The sequence below is a fragment of the Gavia stellata genome, chromosome 10 (assembly GCF_030936135.1).
Source record: "Gavia stellata isolate bGavSte3 chromosome 10, bGavSte3.hap2, whole genome shotgun sequence".
Classification (NCBI taxonomy): Eukaryota; Metazoa; Chordata; class Aves; order Gaviiformes; family Gaviidae; genus Gavia; species Gavia stellata.
Window position 1 is genome coordinate 6,693,326 of NC_082603.1, and position 17,387 is coordinate 6,710,712.

General features: G+C 53.1%; 1 protein-coding gene across 1 annotated transcript; it reads left to right on the forward strand.

The window, feature by feature from the left end:
• Window positions 1-15,048, forward strand: RGSL1 (regulator of G protein signaling like 1). Its single transcript, XM_059822144.1, is given in 23 exon segments — window positions 1-13; window positions 886-968; window positions 1,242-1,316; window positions 2,080-2,209; window positions 3,200-3,304; window positions 3,632-3,793; window positions 3,942-4,298; window positions 4,301-4,896; window positions 5,471-5,533; window positions 7,302-7,533; window positions 9,046-9,073; window positions 9,438-9,631; window positions 10,101-10,203; window positions 10,441-10,537; window positions 10,952-10,991; window positions 10,994-11,074; window positions 11,117-11,240; window positions 11,329-11,466; window positions 12,101-12,232; window positions 12,399-12,508; window positions 14,429-14,488; window positions 14,602-14,666; window positions 14,956-15,048. Coding segments are annotated over 23 exon segments (3,081 nt in total).
• The last annotated feature ends 2,339 nt before the right edge of the window (window positions 15,049-17,387 follow it).

Below are 17,387 nucleotides of genomic sequence, written 5' to 3' on the forward strand. Positions count from 1 at the left end.
ATGACGGCCACTAGTGAGTTACCTTTGCTGGAGGCTTCAGCCCCTCTAAGCACACCCCAAAGGGGACAGTGGGGAAAAAGCAACATTAGGCTTCTGAAACATGGGTCCTCCCTGTGACACAGCTGTACCTTCATGCGAGTGGACATTTCCAAGGGCATCCACCCATCAGTGGGCTGATGCCAGCCCACCCCCTTGCATCCAGATGTTTCAGACACGAATAGAACTTTACCGGATAGCAGGAGGTGTTGGGCACTACTGGCACACTACCTCGATATCCTGGGTGGATGGGGTGGGGGGTCTGCAGTGACTGTCACTCTACCCAGAGCCACAACCAGCCCCCAGCCTGATGGTGCCTGCTAATTTGGGGGAATTTGCTACCAGAACCTGAGCAAGAGGACTCAGAGGGCACCAAGGCAGTGGGGCTGGAGCAGCAGCACCAGAGGACAGCACACAGTTCCTCTCCGTGATAGCAGGGTTATGCCTGCTGTCTGGGTAAGGTGGAGGAGCACAGCTCGTCCCCTCCAGCCACAGCACCTCCTTTCTCCTGCCCCACGGATGCCACCGCATTTGTGCCCAGCCCCCAGGTACCCTGTACCTTTGCCCTTTAGGAAGCTGCCATTCGAACTTCCCAGCTCCTGCGTGCAGCTGAACCTGGTGCTTTCCAAACACCCTGCGCCACCCACCCAGAGCACATGGGTGCACTGGGACCCAAATTTCATGGACTGTCCCAGGACCAAATCCTCCTGTGTGTGCACAGGACGAGCCCGTACCACACATCCCCTAGAGCTGTTCTGGTCCAGCCTCTCAAAACTCATTTTTTGGTTCACGTTTATGTCACACTTGGCAACACAAAGCCCAGGTAACTTTCTCTTCTCCCCCTTGTAGCAGCCATAGCCTCCACAGAAATGGGGCTTCTGCTGAGAGATGGCGTTTTTGTTGACTTTTGCAACACATTTCTGAATCTTCCTGTAAGTCCACTCCACACCATAAAGTCCGGCACCTTTCTGAGCTCTTCTCAGGTGAACTTTCAGCTTCTGCGGTGTTAGAGGCCCCAGGAAAATTGGGAATACACCACACTCAGGCTGGAAAACGAGGGAAACCTGAGGACCTCAGCTTGGAGATAGAGCTCTGAAAGAAAAGACGATGCCCTTCTCCCTAGTGAGGGCTAATAGAACAGCTGGACTCTGGTCTCCCCTGCCACCCTCCATCTCTTTCAGCTCTCCCCTTTCCTCTCAATACAGGTTTTTGGCCAGACACCCATTTACATCAGCAGCACGGGCCGGTGGGACCTCTGGCCAGAGCTGCCAAGCCACCTGGTGAGAAAATGCCCCTTGCGAGGAGGGTGAGGAGGAGGGAGGAAGGGCACAGGGCAGGGGAGGGAAGGAGCTGGTTTCTCTTTGCCAAGGCCACTCTCTGGATCTCCTGTTTGTGCAGCTGGGGACTATTTCAAACCCAGGCATCATTTTGCTTTTGAGCTCTGGGAGGAGCACAAGCCATTTAAAATCCTGGTGCATGGGCAGCGTATAGGGTCCATGCAGCACTCAGTAAACATCGATATCTGGAGTTAAGGAGAGCATATGTGGTGGCAGGGAAGGAGGACACGAACGTCAGCCCCTTGTTTCCTGTATTCCTCCTGAATTCACCAGGAGCCAAGGTCCTGTTAATCCTCAAACTGGCTGAGCCCTCCCCACGGATGTCCCCCTTCCCCACAGCCACGAGCGCCGTTTGCTATGGGAACCTGCTCCTCTCGGTGCTGCCAGAAAGTTGCCGTGCCTTCCTGCCTGGGCTCGGGGAAAGCAGGCAGGCTGTAAGGAGAGGCAGCCTCGCAGGCAGCCATGCAGTGCCGTGTCTCCCAGGTTTGCAGGCAGAGCTCGTGGGGATGCAGGCAGGGACTATAGCTCGGGTATCCCCCTTCTTTCTCAGCATGGGGATGGCTTGAATTGCCATCTAGCAACAGGGCACCTTCCCCTGCCTCCTTCCCCCATAGCAGCGGCCCGTTACTCACCCTAATCCCCAGGCAAGAGACGGCTCCTTGCTCACAGCCTAATCCTCTCCTTGGGCGCCGGGGGTGAAATGCAGGATCCCAGCCCCCCGACTTCACTGGCTTGGCTGGAAAAGCACCGCCTGCCTCACTTCTGCAAATCCAGCTTGTGCCTCCACCTCGTCCTCTGCCAGAAGCTCCTGGGTTTCATTCCGTCGGGGGAAGCAGGTGAGTCATCGTGGCATGGAGGAAACTGGAGCGGCTTTGGTGCCGCAGCAGGGCTTCCTCTCGCCGGGGCTGTCACCGCCTGGTGCCTGCCCAGTGTGGTCATGCCTCTGCTCTGGATTAAAAAGGCATTGCCTGTCCCATTTTTAGGGATGCAGCAGATCCCAGGGTTTCCATGGGATGAGTGGGGCTTTACTCTACAGCCCTGTTAGTGCAGGCTCACTGCCTCCATGGAGTTGAGCTGAAATAGCAGCTTAGCAGGGTTTACTGTGTGGTTCATAGGTGGAACGGGGCTGGAGAGCATCCTCAGGCATGGGAAACTGGGGTCCTGGCATTTCAGGTTTGCTGCTATGCAGGGTGCCCAGAGCTCTCACACTGTATTGCAATATGCTGCTCATCTGATGCATCCTGCTCTGGGAAAACAGGCCTATGCCGTGGTCTGGCCAACTGGCAGCAAGTCTGAATTGTGCTCAGTTTACCCCTAAAATGAGCCATCTCAGCCCAGCCAACTGCTTTGTCAGCCTGCGTGTCACCACAAGAGAAGGCGGCTGGAAAGCAAGCTATGGCAGCTGGAATGCAGATTTTAGTTTCAGAAAAATAAGCAATTCATCGAGGCTTGCTCCCGTGCTGTTTCTGAACGCATTGCTGCTTCTTCTCCAGTCGGGTTGAACCTCAAGCTGAAGGAAGTTGAGGGCAAGCACCAAACTCAAGCAAAAAAGATGGACATTTGCAAGGGGAAGAGGCATCATAGCTGGACAGACGGTCACCAACATGAGCGGGTTGTCCTTGCAAACACCACACGTGCAACCCACGACCTGTCTGAAACTCCCATTTCAGTGCAATTTGCTGGTCTTCTGGCTCACAGCACTGCTGCCCTCTGCCAGCCTCTCTCAGGGAGGCTGGGAGGATGCTGGTGGGGTCCGGAGGGCTTTCTTGGGGGACTGCTCCTGCATGCACTCCCCGATGCCATGCTCTGCACTCTCCCTCTGACAGCAAAACTGCTGAACTGGCAAAGTGCTGACCAGTGGCTGCTGGAGAAGTGTGTCAGCGGGAGCCAGGGCATGTGGCACTTTCGGGCCTTCGTCCAAGGAATGGCAGGTGAGCACGGGGTGCTCTGCAGCCTCTTCCCAGCCAGCCGTGGGTGAGCTGCCCGGTGGGACATGGGCACAGAGCTGGGGGCATGGGTAAGCACCGGTGGGACAGGAGACACTGCGATCCCAGGTGGAACTCTGGAAGATGAGCCAGCAGCAGTATGGGCACTGCATGCCAGAGAGATGAATAACCCTAGCTCTTCTCTACACTGTTCCCTTGGTTTATCCAGGCAATCTTTCCTTCTTTCTTTTTTTTTTAAAACACAGGCTTCTTCTCTCATCAGCAGGGCTTTCAGGGACTCCCTCCAACTTCCATCCCTTGTCTGATCCATAGGAGAGGAACTGACCAACTTCTGGCTCACCACCGAAAGGCTCCTGGGGCTTGACGAGTCAGACACGAGGCAGAGGGACCTCTACCTGTCCTTGCTCCACAGGCCGAAAGCAACTCACCTGCGCAAAGGCTCCAGCATCATCACTCTCTGCAGGACCATCGTTGGTAAGAAACATGGGAGCTGGGGACAGTGCCCTTCCAGAGAGATGGCCTTTCCTGGATGCTCCCAGGGAGATGCTCCCAAGCTTTGCTTGGCTGGGGAACAGTCTGCATGGAGCCATCTCCCCATGGTAACCCCCTGCATCCATTTCAGGGTCGCTGCCAAAAGGCTGGCACGTTCAGCCCATCAGCACCAGGAGGGAGATCCTAAGCAAGATGCAGGAACGGGCCCTTTTTATGATTCAGAGTTACTGGCTCCCTAAATTCTTATTCCACTGCAAGATGGGCATGGAAGAAGAGAAATCTTGTCAGCCTCTGCTGCAGGAATATTGGGCATGTTTATTATGGGCCAACTTGCAGGAGCCCTCAGGCTTTTCGGAGAATCTCTTCATGATGCATATTAAAAGGAGCCAGGGTTTGTCAGGGCCCTGCTGCAGCAAGAAGTCCAAAGCAGAGATCTGGACTCTGGTCAAGGAGGGAAGAGACACCCAAGGAATGTAGATGCTCAGTTTTCAGAAAAGCAGCCGGGGCCAGCGGGGAGCACAAAGGAATCGCGTCTGGACAAAGATGCTTTGGGACCAATTCCTCAGCAGTCAGAGCATCCTGCAAACACTGCCTTTGGAGGCAAAGGAGGAGCAACCTCTCCCAAAAGACCTAGACCCAATGCAGAGCAGGTCCTTCGTCTGGAAGACCTCTGCAAAGAGAAAGTCCTCTCTAACTTGCGTTCCTCTACACCCCTTGTCTAGCTGCCATCCCTGAAAAAGCTGGTCAAGACCTTGAGTTTCCTTCCCTGGGCCCTTAAGGCTGAGAGCTGTGCAGGATGGCCCTTCAGGGACTTCTTGAAGCGCCAGGACCCGTCTGTGGAGACTTGTCTCCTGGATCTGTGGCATGACCTGGAGGAATTTCTGCCCATGGTGCTGGACCCCAGCAGAGAAAACAGTTTCTTCCTGCGTCATTTGATCGGGGAGAAGATATGCAAGAGCTACCTGGAGGAGGGCACCATTCAGCAGCTTCCCCTGGAGACCAGGACTCTTACGAGCTTGCGGGACCGTCTGATGTCTGGAGAATTCTCCCCCTGGATATTCAGAGCCCGGAAGGAGATTTGCAAGGTACAGAGCAGTGCTGCTGGTGGTCAGGCTGGGAGGTACAGCTGGCATTGGCACCCCTGGGCTGGGGTGAGGGCTGTGGGCTTGTTTAAGAAAAGAGATATTTTGAAAATGGAAGATGAAAAGGAAGGGGAAACCTTACAGTCACAAGCCACCTTGCACTGGAACCAGTGACCAAGATGTGCCAGGCCAGTGGAGAGGAGCATCCTCGCTGGTTTGCTGGGCAGCGGAGCAGAGGCGAGCAGTCGTTCAGCAGCTGGTCACCTCGGTTGTTAGCTGCACATGCCAAGGGCCAGGTGATGGCAGGATGGTGGCTGTCCTTTTGCATCTGAGTCGCTGGTTCCAGCACAACATGAGTAAAACACATTTACATCCCGAGCATTTCTGGGCAGCCTCTGAGCAGCCCAATGGACCAACCCAGCTGTACAGCTCCCAGCAGAGCTGTCCTAGGCATCTCAGTGAGGTGTAACCTGCCCACGGCGTCACCGTTGCGACCTTAGGGAATGGTGGAGCTGGGGGGGTGCCAGTTGCTGCTGGAGCACCGGCGTGGGACAAACCCACCTTTGCTCCTCCTCAGGTGCTCTGCTTCTTCCACAAGGAATTTCTGACTGATGATGACAGGATGTTCCTCCAGTTCATGGTAAAGGGGATGCACAGGGGACACAGGCATCCTCGTGGGGCGCGCAGGTGCCAGTGGGGATGTGAAAAGTTGGAGAGAGGGCGGGAGGAGAAATCCAGCATTAGCTGCGGTGGTCCAGCATCCCATGGTGTCCCCCGGCCAATGCTGCCGCAGGGTGATATGGTAGACCCTGCCCTGCCTCAGCTGCCCGGAGCAATGATCCTCAGCTCTTCCACGGCAGCATCCCGTAAGTCAGCAGCGCTGCAGGCGTGCCCTGCAACAGCTCCCCTGAGACAGGCCACGACCCGGCCCAAAAGCAAGGAGACTTAAAAGCAATCTTCCAGGGTAGGCGGGGGTGCGAGCAGCAGCAGACAGTGCACTGGGTAACTGCCTCATGGACAAAACACTTCTGGGAATTGACTCTCCCCCTTTTTTCCTTGCCCACAGTGAATACTGCTATTCATGTGACTCATGGTGCAGACACACATGCGTATGTCCCTGTCCCAGCACCAGCACCTGGCCAACATGCTGGGGGAAGAGGGCATGCAGCCTTTTAGCCTGTGATTCAACCGCGCTCAAGTTTTCCACATATTTTTTCCACTGTGTAAAGGAATGATTTAAGAAAGCAGAGTCCCACAAGCACTCATCTTCCCAGACTATTATCCCTCCTGGCAGCGGAAATCCCACTAATACCTCATGTTTATTAACACCCTAAATGCTAGCCTTACACCAGGAAACCTCCTCACAGAGAGAAACCCCCGAGCATCCCACCTGCTTGGGTCCCTTTACAACATATGCAGGCAATTTTGCTCGCTGCAGACGGTGTTCTTGAAACCAACTGTTAGGCTTTTCCCCAAACTGCAGTGTAAAATCAGCAGCTGATCCTAGAAATGATAAGGAGAGGCTGTCAGGGCTAGTGACCCCAACAACCTGGCTCACAGAGGTGCCAGCATCTCAGTGAGAGGAAAAGTCAATTGGCAGTCCTGACCCTGGTTCATTAAATGCTCTTGCTCATACGTTAATTAGCTGCCCAGGTTTTTAAGCACCTCTTGTCAAGGAAATTACCCCTCAGAGCACAGTCCTGGTCTGGGAGCACAATTAGCACTTCAGCAGGTGTCGAGGACACACTCTCTGCGGGCACCGTCCCCTAAGCCAAACTCATCCTGTGTCTTGCTGCACTGATGTCAGGGGAACTGCTCGGGGATTTAGCAGGGTTATTTTTGGTATCTCGGTCAGAAACCAGCCACTCTGACCCTGCTGCGAGGCGAGCTGTGCAAACTGCTCGTCGGTGGGGAGGGCCAAAGCCTGCGGGAGGGTCTCAGCGGGGGGCGAGGGAGGCATTCCCAGGGCACCAGCCAGAGCCAGTTTCAAGGATAGCAGCCATCCAAAAAGGCACACGAAGTTACCTGTCTGCCGGGGACACCTTCAGGGTTGTTTCCAGCCCTCCTGGGTGGATGTTAACACCTTCAGGAAAGCTGCTGCCTTTGCTGGCAAGCCGTTGTCTGGAGTACCGGGGGGACCTGCTGCATATCCCTGGTACATCCCAGCTGCAGGCAGATGTGAGCCAGCTTTAAGCAGCTGCACGGGTAGGTTTAAGGTCTATGCTGAGCTTCGTGCTCACGTAGATTTCTTCCAGACGGTTTAAAGTTAAAGCAGAGATCTAACTCGGGTAGGTTTGTACCCTAAGGCACAGTACAACGTGGAGCTAGCCCATCAGGCGCAGTGCAGGAGCTGCTTCTCAGATGGGGTATGTGCTCTGTGCAATCACCCTCTGCTCTTCTCGCCGTAGTCTCTGCAGAGCGATGTCCCGATGCCAGAGACTCAAAGCCAGGCTGTTGGGAAAGATGAATGTTTCCTCCTGTCCCGGAGGATAAACACGTCCTTGAAGCTGAGCCAGGCCTTGCATGCCACGAGGAACTTGGAAGGTCTCTCCTCCAAGCACTGGCGATTAGTTGCCACTCGGGATCTCCAGAAAGGGGGCTCCATCCAGGCAGAGGTGGAACCTCTCCTGTGCAGGACTGGTAAGAGAAGGCTCTGAATTTCTGCCAGGGCTGATGTTGGCTCAGGATGATAAAGCATATTTCGTGCACCCATGGTGACCAATGGCCCTAATGCACAGGCTTTAGTGCATTGCTGTATTGCTGGCAGCGCATGGACATCACAGAGTGGGTTGGGACAAGGTATCTAGGAGCCATCAGCTGTAATCCAGGCTTTGGCAATGACTTATGGGCCAAATTCCCTCCTGCCAGTACCAGAATCGCCAAATGCCACATCCCTGCACTGGCCTGGGTCACCAGATCAAATGGAGGCTGCAGCAAAGTGACTGAAACCCAAAGCCAGCGACAGCCACTGTCATCCCACTTCCACACCTTGACCTTCTCCTGTGGACGCTGGGACTAGCCACGCTGGTGTAACACCTAGGCTTTGTCTTCTCACATCATCTTTTGAGAATGACGTCGAGTTTCTGGGCACCTGCCGGTGCCCTGAGAGTGACAGCAGTCACCTCTAGCAACCCTTAGGTAGCTTGTGGGGCCTCGGTCATACCTGAGAAATGCAGCACAGGGCTTTGCTGTTTTTTGCTACTTCCACTTCTTTCAGGAAGCAGATTTTTCCCAGTGCCTTCCTGCTCCCTGCTTCATCATTGGGCCCTCTCAGATGTGGGCATGGGTTGCCTGTGGGTCTGAACTGTAGAGTTACTGGCAAAAGGAGAAAAATGTTTTAACACACCTCCAACCCCATAGTTCAGATTTACTCCTCACATCTTGTGCATATCTCATGCACTTCATCCTCAATCACTCCCTGGCACCCCCCCTGTATGACAGCTGGGCAACTCTCACATTCAAAAAAAGTCGCTTAAAACCACCCTGTGACCACACTTAAGTCTCCATCCTTGCTGACCATGAGAATGTCCATGTGGCTCATGTCTCACCTCCTGGGAATACTCCAGACAAGAGTCCTTGCAGCTCCACTTTGGGATATAAATGGTAACCAGGACACAAGTCCTGAGTAGCAGCAGCTCTTATTGTTTATTGTGGAAATCAGTCTCAGCAGCCACGCTTAGACAAAGAAAATGTTTGACCCAGTCCACTGATCTTCAAATAAGGGCTTGCTAACCTCGTAAACGATCCAAAATCCCAGTCCACTCCCAGCTCTGGTTTTCCAAAGCTCTGCTGAATCTTTTCAATGTGGCTGTCCTTGCTAACCTCATAAATGATCCAAAATCCCAGTCCACTCCCAGCTCTGGTTTTCCAAAGCTCTGCTGATTCTTTTCAATGTGGCTGTCCACTGGCTTTACATCTGTTGACAATTTCCTGATCTACCAGTAGCAAGTGGCAAGGGTTTTCCACTTCCAGAATGTCCTCTCCATGGCCAAACCCATGAAGTCCTCTGCCATCCAATGGCAAATTATTGCTCATTCTCAGCAAGTGCCAGAGGGGAGCCCAACCTCTTCCTCCCACTAGCCTTTCCAGGTGCCCCATCCTTTCCTGCCTCCCTCCCCTGGTCTCTGCGGGGCTGCCCTGCTCCATTTGCAGGTTCTGAGGTCTCCATCACAGACCCAAAGTACTGCCTCCTCCTTGACTCCGTGGGTGAAGCCTCCTCTTCAGGCTGAGATCAGTTCCTTTGGATACATGGCAGCAAACCTGTTAGGCAGGTGCACCTATGGCAGAAAAACACAGTTTGTCAGGAGAATCCCCTCCTGGATTCCCAAAGGCTTGGTGGATGGGCAAGACAGACAAGGGAGGCTGTGCTCCACCAGTACCTTTACTGGCCCATCTGCTTCACAGATCCCACACACTACTCATCCATGTTTCTAGCTCGTCTTCAGGCATCTCTCTCGTTGGAGAAGCAAGCATAGAGGTCCTGGCTATTTTCCAGGTCACTGGTGGCACAGAGATCATGTCTCCCGCTGTCTCCTCCTCTACAGGCACTTTGTGAAAGTACTGCACAACCCTGCCCACCTGCAGTTCTTGAAGCAGTTCCTCGAGGAGCGCAATGCAGATGAACCAGTGCATTTCTGGATGGCCGTGGAGAAGCTAGTCGCAGAGACCAACCTCAAGACAAAGAGCTTCCTCATTAACAGCATTCTCAGAAATTATTTCTGTGCTGAAATCCCAGATGGTAGCCACCTTCCCACCCTGCACTTTGTTCCATTCTTGATGAAAGACTCTTTTCCCTGAGCTGGATGCTGGTTGCGGATTTCATATCCTCTTGCAGGGACCTGCCAATTCTCCTTTCCCGTCTGGTGGAGCATTTATTTGCTGAGGCCTTCCACTGCCACTTATATTTCTAGGAAGGTGGTCTACTTCTTTGGCAGGATCTACTGACCGAGACCTGCAACACGCAATTCCTGCAGTAGCAGAAATAGTTCTTCCCTATCTTGTCTCCTTTAGATGCTCTTGGAGTTGCAGCTTCACTCCCAAAGTATGCAATTAGCACGCTAGAGAAAGGAAAAGGGATGAGACAACCAAATTCAGCATACAGCAGACAGGGCAGGCAGAGATGGGACAGGGTGCCACTTGCAGATGTGAGGGTAGAAAGAGATGTTATGGTGCCTCAGGGGTGGCTGGAAGGGGCACTTCTCTTCCAGAGGAGCAGTTGGACTGCCACACTTCAATAATCAAAGAAATAAATGAGGCCGAAGCAGTCGGCCCCTTCACGTTGATGACAGCAAAGATGTCCAGAAGGCAATGGAAAGCAGGATGGACACTCCCAAGCCTGCCTACATGCAAGAACAGAGCCCAGGGGAGGGGATCCAGCCCACTGTCTCTTTCTCCAACTTCTTCCAGGAACAGAAGTCCAGTGGGACCCCCACCCCAGGGCTATCCCTGTCAGCTTCTCCCCCGACTTAGGTACCCTCCCACCAAACCACTGCCCTCCTCATGCGTCTGGCTCCCTTGATGCTCTCTCTCTGATCTTGCATCCGGCATGTTTAAAGAGTACCAGGACCTGTTCCCACCGAGCGATACACATAAGTCTAACCTTTGTTTGCAGCATGGGATGGGGAACTTCATGACAGACAAGCTGGTAAGGGAAGACCCTTTCTGCTGGCAGGCTGGGGATGTTGTCCAGGCAAGAAGGAGAGGAGATGCTGCGGGTCAAGCAGTGCTCACATAAATGGGGTGAGGGGGTCAGACTTGGAGAGTTGCAAAAAGGCAGCTGATAGGTACAGCCTCACTCCTACAGGCTCTGGAGTCCTGCTCCGTGCAGATCCCACCAGATTTGGTAAGGATTGGCCAAGTGATTCACACTATCACCTATGGCCCCCGGTGAAACTCAGAAATACCAGAAAGCAAAGATGATGGCTGGGTGACAAATCCCACTGCCAAGGCTGAGCTCTGGTGCTCCAGCTTATAGTGGTGGGTCCAAACAGGAGGACTCTGGCAGCAAGCCCCACCACTGCAGCCGCTGGCTGACGCGAGCTGTGCTGTGTCTCTGCAGCAGTGGGCCTGGTATGCCATTCACGACACCGTCAAGAGCATCTCCGCGGGGAGATGGACAATGGCAAACACCACGCAGAGTTTGAGGACTTTCTCCAGCAGGAACTAGGAAATGAGGAGGAAAGTATGGCTAGACTCCAGTCACCCCCTCTCCTCCCTCCCCAAGACAGTCCTGGGTTTAGGCACCCCCAGGTGAATGCCATGACCACAAAGGCAGTAGAAGAGGGAAGTGGGTTTTCATCCCTCCTGTTTCACTATTCCACACCTTGTGGATTGCTTTTTCTGGCCTGGTAAATGCAGAGCTAAGCAAGAACACGACTGTGTAGCCTAGCAGTCAAGTGCACTTGTCCCAGAGCAAGACCCCACATGTCTTTGCAGGTTTTCCAGGCTGGCTGATTCGGTTGAAGCTCTGGCAGCCCGCAACATGCAATCAGAAAAGGAAGTTGCCGTTCTCAAAAGGAAAGTCACCATTATCAGCAAACTCTTCCTGAACTCTGATATTCCCCCAAATTGTGGGTAAGATGCTGGGACCCACCCAGGAAGGCTGAAGGCTGCTGTCTCCTCATTGCTCAAGACCATTGCATCGCAGCTGCGAGCAGTTGTGGAGAAAGAGGAACCAGGCAGAGGTTTGGATCTGCTCCAGCCAAGCATCCTGTGAAGTTTCAGATCATGCTCTGGAGCTTGGGACCTCCACTTGGGCTCCATGGGATGGGAACTGATCCACCACCAGACCCATGGTAGCACTTAACCCAGATGGATTGAAAACAAGTGCATGGAGAAGGAGATGGTGAAATCCCCTACCTTCTGGAGGAATGCCAGGGCTGAAGCACGAAGATGGGTGCTGCACTCCACCAGATCAGTCCTTTCACTCTCCAGAGGTCAACGTCACCATCATCCCCTCCCCACTGCACACCTCTTCCCCTACAGTAGCCATGGCTCTGCCTATCTTCCCTTTGGAAAGCACAGCACAGTGCTTTTCACAGAAATCCAGGGGAGATCCTGTCCTTGTACCTGGGACAGTTGTCCAGGACCTAACTAGTATCTCTTCTCAGAGACTGCTGAAATGCAGGGTGGGGTCAGGGGGAGAAACATGCCTCTAGGGCCCACCAGGAGTGCCACAAACTGCTTTGGTTAAGTAAGGTCTCTTCAGTGGCCAGGTAAACATCTCTGAAGAAGAAAGAGATTTAATCTGGAGTTTATCTTCCAAGGGGCTACTGAATCGTGTCCTCTACCACAGGGCCGAGGCCATCATATTCCCCATCCTGATGCACTTCTGGAGAAGGTACATATCCCCTCTCTCCCAAGGTACGGGAGGCTCTGTGGGTGCCAGCCTCTTTCTCCGGCCGTCAGTTCCTCTGACATGATGAAAATGCAGATGAGACTTTCCCCAGGAGCTCAGCTGTAGATGTCTGCCTGGAGGTTTGCTATCTTCAGTATTTCTCACACAGGTTCTGCAGCTGGAAAGTGATGAGGAGCTTTTGAGCCTCTACAAAGGACAGGGTGCCAATCTCTTCGCCAAGTACAAAAACCTCCGAGTCATCTGACATTTACAGTCCAAGTAAGCGGAATGCCTGTCTCCCTGCTCCACATTTGTCCTCAGGCTTGTTCTTCCAACGCAGAGATGTCCAAACCTGGGTTTTCGGTGTCCCACAGGGTTGCCCTTAAAAGAGCCAAACTCCTTCCTTCACACAGCCGCTTCACCTAGCTTCAAGGTTATATGTGGTGCAGGCCTATTGGAAAATGAAGCATCTTTGAAACCATTCCTTCCCCTCAAATTCAGTCAAAATTGCCCAGTGGGATTTTAGAAATTTCTTTGGGGAATAAGGAAGTGGGTGCAGAGACTTCATGAGCAAAAAGCTGTTGTGTAACTCTTGTTTACTTTGAAAACCAAGTTAAAAATACTCTCACACACACCCTAAGACAGAAATAAAGCAACTAATCTTTCGGGTTGAAAGGCAGATGGGAGCAGGAAAAGGAGAAGAACCATGCAGCCAAACACCAGGCTCAGTGGCATTACATTGAGGATGCTTTGAATATCTGGAATGGAGAAAAAGTTTCATCAGGATTTGAGGTCACACTCACTAGGACATCTCCAGAGAAAGAGAAAGATTTTTTTTTCCCATCCTAATCCACTTGTTTAGTTTCAATACACAGAATAACTCTAAACTGAAAAACACAAAGAAAGTGGTGCTAAGCGCTGTCAGTCTGCCTGACAACCTGGCTCCCTGGCTGAATATTCATTTGGTAATTGTCTAATTGATTTTTGATTAAAGGGGAAACCAAAATAGGCACATACTAATCTTGCTTTGACGGTCGAGTGGGTGTCAGCAAGCTGATGTTCTGCTCCTTGTCATTAATCACTGTCAAGTTCTGGTTAAAAATCAGCAGAGTTGTAAGATTTTGATACCGACAGGCAGGTGCTTGAGCTATGGCTCCGCAGCCGAGCTGTCTCATTTCTCCTGCCCCAGGCTGGCACGTTCAGCCTGGTTGAGTAGGAAGGGCAGACGCCGTCACGCCTTGGTAGGGCAGAGCTGTACCCACGGGGTGCAGCGCAGGCTGGCTCCTGCTCTGCATCGCCTGCCAACCCGCAGGCAGCCCTGACTGCAGCACCCCGACTGTCGGAGAGGAGCAAACCAAATCAGTGTGCAACCCAAAAATAGCTGCCGTTTCTGACTGCGCTGGTGCCCGTGCCACCTTTTGCTCAGGACACTTTTTTGCACCTTATCACACTTTCACCAATGCCCTTTATGTAAGGATCTTGCTTTTCTGACCTTTAGATAAAAAGCTTGCTTTTCAGCTGGGAAAAATGGGTTATGTTGCCTTTAAAAGGCCACTAAAATCGCTAGGGAAAATACCTGTAATTCCAGAGAAAACCTCCTATCGCCCACGTCTTGCTTTTCTCTTATTTTGAGGGCTGCTGCTTTGCGCAGAGGCGGTGGGTGCACGGCTGGGAAGGTGCCAGGCATGACTCCGTCTCCATCACCAGGCGTCACTGTGGCACTGCCTGTGCCTTTGCACAGAGCAGAGGGGCCGGTCCTGCTGAGACTGGACGTGCTGCCTGCACCCCACTTCATGGGCATGGACACGGTGCTCCTCTTGGGAGAAGCCACCCATGCGGGCACAAAGCTGAGAGCACATCTGTGCGTGGGGGCAGCTGTGCACACGCCTGTCCCCGTCTCTCCAAACGCCGTTTCCTTGCAAGCCTCCCATCTGCCACCCAGGACACCTCAACCATGCAGCAAAGCCAGGGTGGGACATGTCACCCCTGCCCTGCAGCCCCCAAACAGCTTTGCAGTCAAGGAGATCTGGGTAACTCATGTCCTTGCTTGACCTTCGTACAAGCCCCATGGGATTCAAAGGGGCAACAAATCCTGCTGTCCTCCCTCATCTGCCAACAGAGCGCTTGCCGCACAGTACCGCTTCATCTCTTCTCCCTCGCCAGGCAATCACACCATCATTGTCTTCATGCTCCTGAAAGGGATCCAGATCCTGCTGCCGCAGCCCCGGAAGAAAATGGAGCCATTGGAGGAGCAAAAAGGTGACCCAGTGCTGAAAGGACCGTTCCTGCTCTAGCTGCTGGGATAGGAGCTAGGCTTTAGGGCTCCCTGCATCGGTCCACGATGGGAAGTTTGTGCATGTTGTTTTTCTCAGATCCAGATAAAAGTCTTGAGAAAAGGCTCTCATTCAGCAAGTCTGCCTCCTGTCCTGCAGAGCAGGTAGGTGGTCGCAGAGGCAGTCTACCTCCCCCGAACCACACCAGCACAAGCATGTGGAGCAGCAGACCGATGACTCCCCTTAAAACCCAAAGGCCAACTGGGTGGGGTCTGTGCAGGATGCTGGTCACCCCCACCATTTCCAGTAACATTCACAGAAAATCCCCGGCTGCTGCATCTCTCCATGCCCTGAACATCCCCCCAGGAGCAGTGGTGCTGTTCATCCTTGATCACCCGCACCCTGCATCCATCAGCAGCGGCCACTGATGCAACATCTCTCCCTTCCCTGCAGGCACTGAGGGAAGGGCAGACCTCCAAGGAAGAACAGACCTCCCAACCTACTGTCCACACTGAGCAGGGCAGGGGTGCGCTCCAAGAAAGCTGAGCAGCCTGGACACACTGCATAGTTTGCACTTAATCAGCAATAAGACCTAAAAATAAAGCAACTCTCAGCATCCTCCAGCCTGCCTGGTAGCCCAGCACAGCAGCTTGCACGTCTGCAACCATGGCAGGGACATGCCACGATGTGTTCCACCCAAGGAGATACCCTTGTCCACATGACAGTCTCTTTCCTCACGTGTATCTGTAGAAAACTGCATTGCCCGTAGCTGGGACCCAGAAACAGTGTAAATAAATCACGCTGGGCGCACAGCACGACACCACCTTTGAGGTCTTTCCCAAGACATTTGGAAGGTGCTTAAAGCCAGAAAGCAGTCACAGCAAGTACTTTGCCTGAAGATGGGGGTCCTCAAAGACCACCCATCCCCAGAGCCCTGATGGGCAGGGAGTCCTGCTCCTCACCAGGGACTGGGACTGCTTTCCTCTGCTCAGCATGGTTTACAGCCTTGTCTCAGCTCCTCACCCCTCCGTGCTTTCCACACAAGTTAAATAACTCCTGTGGGTGGCAAGGCTAAGAGATCCCACCTATTTTACTACTCAGCTCTCCCTGGGTGGTGAGATGGTGCCTCTCTTGCCAGAGCCTTTCTGATTTTCCAATCAAAATCAGCTCATGCCTGACTCGGGGCCTTGGCATGCTTTTTTAAAAGCCAGTAGACAAAGCACTAACCAAATCATATCAAAGACCTTCACTTTCGCCAGGTGAAACTGAGTCAGAGTGGCTTTGCCAAGTCACCAGAAAGCTGCAGAAATCCCAAATGTTCTTTGGGCCTCATGAAGAAAAGACCATGGCCTTTATCACGTCTTGCCTCTGATAGCTCCCAGCTTTCTAACTTTTGAGCTATTTTTAGCTACTTTTTAACCCTCAAATCCTAGAAGACTGCATCCTGGCAATAACATAGGTGTATTTGAGGCAGATGATGATGTGTTTCATATTTGTCAGTTACGATTATCAATATTTTGCTTCTGGAGGATCAAAAAAACCCAAACAAACCCAAAGTCCAACAACATTTCTATAAATGAGGCACTTAGGAGTGGCATCAGCTTCCTACAGTCTGGCCTGTGACCAGCTCCTCAAAATTGCCCTTGTGCTGTAACTTGATTTTGCCCCAAAAGCTTTCAGCCCCAAAAGCTAGCTGCATTTTTGTGTGCCTTGCACTAACACTTCGGGCTCCGCAGTCTGAGCCCAGCTGAGCCCGGTCCCTAGAAGGCTTCATGGATGCGCCTGAAGCTCATCACAGCAAAAACACAGCTAAAAGCGATCTTCACTCCACTGCTTCTGCGGACTTTTTTTTTTTCCCCAGTGCAGCAGATGAGACACATTGACCTGGGGGCCTGGGGCCATCCCTGTGCACACAAGCATGTCCTCAGCGCACAAGTGACAGGATGGGGAGCACCTGATGCCATCGCATGGGGTCAAGCCAGTTACCCCTGGGGTGACCGAGCTGTAGCGGAGCAAAAAGGCAGAGGCACAGCAAATGCACAACATACAGGCATGACAGCAGGGGAATGAAGCGTGTAGGGCCAAATCAGCATGCCCTTGGACACCATGCGTGGTCTACAAGCCCGCCTGTACCAGGCAAAGGCAGGCAGCACCTCCCAGATGGGCACTGATGCTGGGAGTCATCAGCACATTAAGCAGCACTAGCTCTGGCAGCTGGCTCTGCCCCCAGCTCCCCAGGACACCTTTACCCCCAGGCTGCGACATCAGGCACTGCCATACCACTCAGTTGCAATACTGTCCAGCTGTCCTTGCCGCTGGTTATCCATCCTGCCTGGCCTCTCGCTGGGCACTCGCCCATCCTCCCCGGCCCTGCCGGGAGGAGAGGCAGCCTGGTATTTTCCTCAGCGTTGGTCCCAGTACTGCATCCCCCCCTCTTCTAGTGGCGTGACGCTCTGTGAGCCATTAACTTTGCAGATGCCATGCGTGGATCAAATTTCTCCTCTGACACCAGTCTGCCGGCATCTCTGGCTTCTCAGAAAGCAGGACATGGCCCTGCAGACCACACGAGCCTTCCCTGGAAATTCTTCCCAGCAGCCTGATTGCCCCAGAGAGACAAGTCACAGCCTCCACGGGTTTAATCATTGCTCTGGTTTGGACAACCTTGAGTGCTCTCTGCTTGCAGGAAGGCCTTTCCACAGCCTTTTAAGGCTTGCCAAGTCACAGCCCTTTAGCAAAACAGCAGAGTGATGCAAGACGACGCAAAGGTCAAAGCAAGCTGGAAACGTGGCGTTTTACAAGAGGCTGAAGGAGCCCAGCCCATGGCTTCACCTCTCCTCATGCAAGAGCAGAAACGTGCTGCTACAGCATGGAGCCACCGTGCTCCC